The sequence below is a fragment of the Glycine max genome, chromosome 6, assembly GCF_000004515.6.
Source record: "Glycine max cultivar Williams 82 chromosome 6, Glycine_max_v4.0, whole genome shotgun sequence".
NCBI classification, from domain to species: Eukaryota; Viridiplantae; Streptophyta; class Magnoliopsida; order Fabales; family Fabaceae; genus Glycine; species Glycine max.
Genome location: NC_038242.2, coordinates 7,212,998 through 7,218,068, shown reverse-complemented (window position 1 = coordinate 7,218,068; position 5,071 = coordinate 7,212,998). Strand labels below are relative to the sequence as shown.

Sequence of the window (5,071 nt, the reverse complement as noted above, 5' to 3'; positions counted from 1 at the left end):
CTTGCCAGGTGACGAGAGATTGGAGATTTGAACTAGAAAATAGAGTATATAAATTGATAGTCTGGTTTTCTATTGGACATGACATTATTAACATATTAAGTGTATTGGATATATAGGAGAGGTAGTGCAGAAAGAACAAAATAAGAATACCAACTCATTTGAATTCGTGAGCTAAGCCAAACTTTGGAGGCATTGGGGAGTGGGACCCAACTCGGAAACTTTCTTCAAGGGTTGAGTGAGAGAGGTTTGGTTTTCTATTCTGTTTACAACAATTTATATTTCATAGCTTTAAACATACAAAGAACCTGGCAGGTTTTATGATGGTAACTCCATTCTTTTTTGCTTCCAAACAGAGACGAGGGTCAAAGTTTTCTGAGAATACTAATTAAATATATAGTTTGTGTTTGATTGCAGCGATTTCGGTGAAAGAGACATGAACCGCTGTGAAATGAAAATAAAACAGATTCCATTTCTGTCTTAGACTATATAGGTTCTAATGAATACATCATCATATATACATACTACATTGCATATAATAATCCATACGCCACAAGCCTCGCTGTATTCCCCTATATAAATACTTGCTCATCCTTAGTACACTGCATATTCTCAAAACTCAAAAGGTGTGTTTCTTAAAGAATTAGCATATTTACAACATATACACCCAAACATTTAGCGAAAGAGAGAAAAAGATGGAGTTCTATGACCAAGATTTCTTGGAGGAATTAATGACACTAAGAAGAGAAACATGGGACACCAATCCAAGCACAGAAGAAAATCAGTTCTTCTCTAATGCTTGGAGTTTTGACTGTTTTGATCAAAACTCTCTACCTTACCTCCCAAACTCTTCTTGTGGTCAAGAAGTTCCTCAAAGTTACAATAACGACTACCCCTTCAGTGAAATCTATGGCTCCTTACTTGATGAATCCTCACCACAGATTATGGATTCATACTATGGCACCCTTGATATAACTCCACTCAATACCCCTCCATTTCTTGGTCAAGAGGATTATCCATTGTCCATGATGGAAGAAGAGGACCCGGGTTTTCTTGGGGAAGAGCTTAAGAATTTGGAGTTGCAAACCACATGCAAAGTGGAGAAAACACAATCCTCCGAAATGCCGGCTTTCAACATGGGAACGGGTCTGGAAAGAAAGAACAACCGATCAAAGAAGCTTCAGGGGCAACCCTCCAAGAATCTAATGGCGGAGAGGAGAAGAAGAAAGAGATTGAACGACCGGCTCTCAATGCTAAGAGCAATTGTCCCCAAGATTAGTAAGGTATGCAGTGAGTGAGAGTCATTCATTCAATGAGTACTATACTTACAGAACTACTTTGTTGTGTTATGTTCAGATCTAATTTGTCGTGTTGAATGCTTATTCTTACAGATGGATAGAACATCAATACTTGGAGACACTATTGATTACATGAAAGAACTTCTGGAGAAGATCAACAATCTGCAACAAGTAGAAGTAGATTCAAGCATGGCTGGCATTTTTAAAGATGTAAAGCCAAATGAAATCATAGTGAGAAATTCACCCAAGGTATGGATTTTCCCCGTCACCTACCAAGAAGAAATTACTACGTAATGGTCCTCAAACGTGTAATAATTACGAATAAAAGTTAATTAGACTCAATTATGTGTCACCTGAAAATTGTTTGAAACCATAATGGTCCTCAAACGTGTAATAATTTCTCCGATAGACCCTTTTGAAATAAATGGAGCAGTCCTGCATTGATTTTATATTTTCCTTTTTTGATCTTTTGCAGTTTGAGGTAGAGAGGAGTGTGGACACCCGGGTGGAAATTTGCTGTGCAGGGAAACCAGGGTTGTTACTATCCACAGTAAACACCGTGGAAGCATTAGGCCTAGAGATTCAACAATGTGTTATTAGCTGTTTCAATGATTTCACAATGCAGGCTTCTTGCTCAGAGGTACATTACTACAAAGGTTTTTGGGCACTGCCTAATATATCTTTATTTATTTGCACATTTTCTATTCATCCTATATATATGGTGCTTTTTGATTGAAGCGAGGTTTAATCAATGGTATTATCCTGTTTGTTATGTAATAGGAATTGGAGCAAAGGGCAATGCTGAGTTCTGAAGATATAAAGCAAGCATTGTTTAGAAGTGCAGGATATGGAGGAAGATGTTTGTGAGAATTGAACAGAGGAAGAAGAGCTGCAAGTGCACGTAGATAGTTTAATGTATTCCTCAGAAGGAGTATAATTAACGTTCATTGGTTTTGTTCTCTCACATATGCCTATGACAGAGGCTAATTTTTTTTAATATGGAATTGCCAGAGTATGCTGGATTCGTCCGTGTGATTCTCAGGCAAAGTTGCCAATCATAAATGTTCATGTGGATAGTGGAAGTAATAATACAATTTATGGACGAAAGCCTAGTTATTGTCCCTGAGTCAATGCATGTGAAGAGCTCAAGCAAAAATGTTAAAACAAAATAATATAAGAGAGTAAAGTTCGGGTTTTGTTTTTGTTTCTATTCTTTTCGGACATGGCTTTTCAATCTCCCTGTTTTTGTGTAACTTCTATGTATAAAGACACTTTTCCTTAGAATGATGTGACATAGATAATTAAGTACTTTTGTTTGATCTTGTGCTGGTTTTGCAAACTTAAGAACGTGATCTTTAGTAATTTGTTCAATTTTCATTGGGAAAATGGATTTAAAAATTAAAAAATTGTTCAATTTTCATTAGGACAAAGGATTAAAAAATTACAAAAAAAAACGAGGATAGGGAATATTCCTAACAGCAACATAAAAACAGAATAAAAAGATGCAAGCATTTGCTCCAAAGAGCTGTTTAATTCTTTTTGAACGTGCATAAAAAGTCATTTTAAAAAAATATTAAAAAGTTTTCTTACTAAACTTTTTAACAACTTAGAAGTAAATAGATTTTTTTTTTTCAAAACTTATGGTACATATATTGAAATCAAGTATGAAAAATAATTGCATAAACCCACAAGGCCACAAAGAAAGCATAAGATTTACAGCTTTGTTTGATTTATAAAATAAGAGAAGAAATAAAGGAGAAGAGGGAAATGGAGAGGAGAATTAAAAAAATCAGCCATTTAATTGTAACCTAAAAGGGGAATAAAGGAAGAAATTAAAAACAAAAATATGAAATCCAAAAAAAAAAAAGTTTCCACAGTACCAACAATTAAAGTGAGATATCTTTTTGTGAAAATGTCTGTAGACTGTAATGTTCTGATGTTATTTACTTTCATTCTTAAATATTGATTATTTAGAATAAGTATAAAAAAGCAACCATGTTCATAATTTATTTTTTTATTCAATTAAAATAAGTAAAGAGAAAACTTTTTATTCATATAAAATTTAGTCATTTTCCCATTTTGTTCTCTGAATATTTCTTTGTACTTTCAAACATATAGTGGCGTGTGGACAAAGTGAGACTCTGAAAAGTTTAAACTTTACGTTTTTCTACTCTCCAAAATTTTCTTTTTTTAACCGTAATGTTTCTCTGTCCCTCTCTCTCTCGTGTAAAACTACATGCGGATTTTAACCCAGATAATTTAACAAGACTATAAAGCATCATTTATGCATGTGTGGGCATGCATGGTCTTCATTATATAATCACCAAAACAACTAATTTAGCGTGTCACACGTAATGTTACACTCTTCTGCCAGGATCCAAATCATCAAAACAAGATTGTGCTTCCACTTTACACTCTACAGATGGACGTACAATCTTTACAAATTAAACAGTAGCGAAACGAAGACAACAGATTGCTATTGAAACATTGCAATATCCTTTAAAGCATAATTAAGAGCTTGTGATATGAATTACTAGGATCATTTTCAGCGGTCTCTACAGAAGCCTTCAATCATTTTTGGCCGGCACTAGTGGCCGAAACATGAGTGTGTGATGGAAATTAGAAGCCAACGTGCACATGTCGATCAATCCAAAAAAAATAAATTAAAATGAATAAGTCCAAAAACTTCAGGTATCAGGTATTATTACTGCATGTTAGTACTAACTCCAAAAATGTCGTTTCAGTGAGGCCTAGGGTGCATTGTGTCCTTGTACTACGAACTATCCGTGTTCACATTCATTCTGTAACCAAAAGAAACGTGAAACATTCAAAGTCCATACACCTTAGGTAGCAGTTCCAAAAATTTAAAGAATTAACAAAAATAATATCTAGATTCCAATGATATAATACGCTTGTCATCTGCTTGTAAAATCAAATCAAAGTCTTAGCCAACCCTCTTTTTGGTTCTGTTTTTTTCTCTATAGAGAGCTCAGATTGGAGTTGTGCCATTGCCCCGCTTGCTATTTAATTCAAAGAGAATCTTTCAGATATGACCAATGCCTTGGCGTCACTGCTTCTTAGAAAGCTCGAATGTGAAAACAAATGTCACCTAAAGCCATCAACAACGGGAAGAAGCTTCATAAAACCTTTCATTTCATTTTTTAAATTCAAACAAAAATATAAAGAAGAAAAAGAAGAAGTGCCTATGGCCCTATACCGTGCAAGCATACAAATGTACAGACTACTCACTACAGAACAAACTAGCTCACAAAGATTTGGACAGGACATGTACTAATCGACATTGGCGAAGCAATGATGATCTAATGATTATACTTAACATTTATACTGAATCCAACTTATCATTGTATTTTGTTGTCAGAAATTCTTTTTCTATTACGTATTTTTCTGTACATTCTCCTACAACTAAATAAAAAAATTATTTCCAACCTTTATGAAATTTTTTACAGTCTACTGTATATATGCGTGGATATTTACTAAAAAAATAACTTAAAAATACTTTTCAAAAAAACTTTAATCATATTTTTTTTAATTATTCTATTTTTTTTAAATAGTTTAAAGGCCAGAAAACTAAATTATGCAAATATTTTATACGATTATATTAATTAAAATACTTCAATATATTAATTAAAATATTTTAACGATTCTATTAATTAAAATGCTTTTTGAGTCATGAGATTGAAGTATTTTAGTTTTTTTTTTAACATATTGGATTGAAGCATTTCGATCAGCTTTTAAAATTCGAGTATTTTGATTGT

At 33.4% G+C, this 5,071-nt stretch overlaps 1 protein-coding gene across 1 annotated transcript; it reads left to right on the top strand.

Moving 5' to 3' along the window:
* Positions 1 to 353: 353 nt before the first annotated feature.
* On the top strand, positions 354 to 2,485 carry LOC100812578 (transcription factor bHLH93). The gene is made up of 4 exons (XM_003526477.5): positions 354 to 1,280; positions 1,389 to 1,544; positions 1,771 to 1,935; positions 2,076 to 2,485. Exons 1-4 carry the CDS (start codon positions 693 to 695, stop codon positions 2,160 to 2,162), a joined length of 996 nt encoding a protein of 331 aa, XP_003526525.1. The 5' UTR covers positions 354 to 692; the 3' UTR covers positions 2,163 to 2,485.
* Positions 2,486 to 5,071: the final 2,586 nt, after the last annotated feature.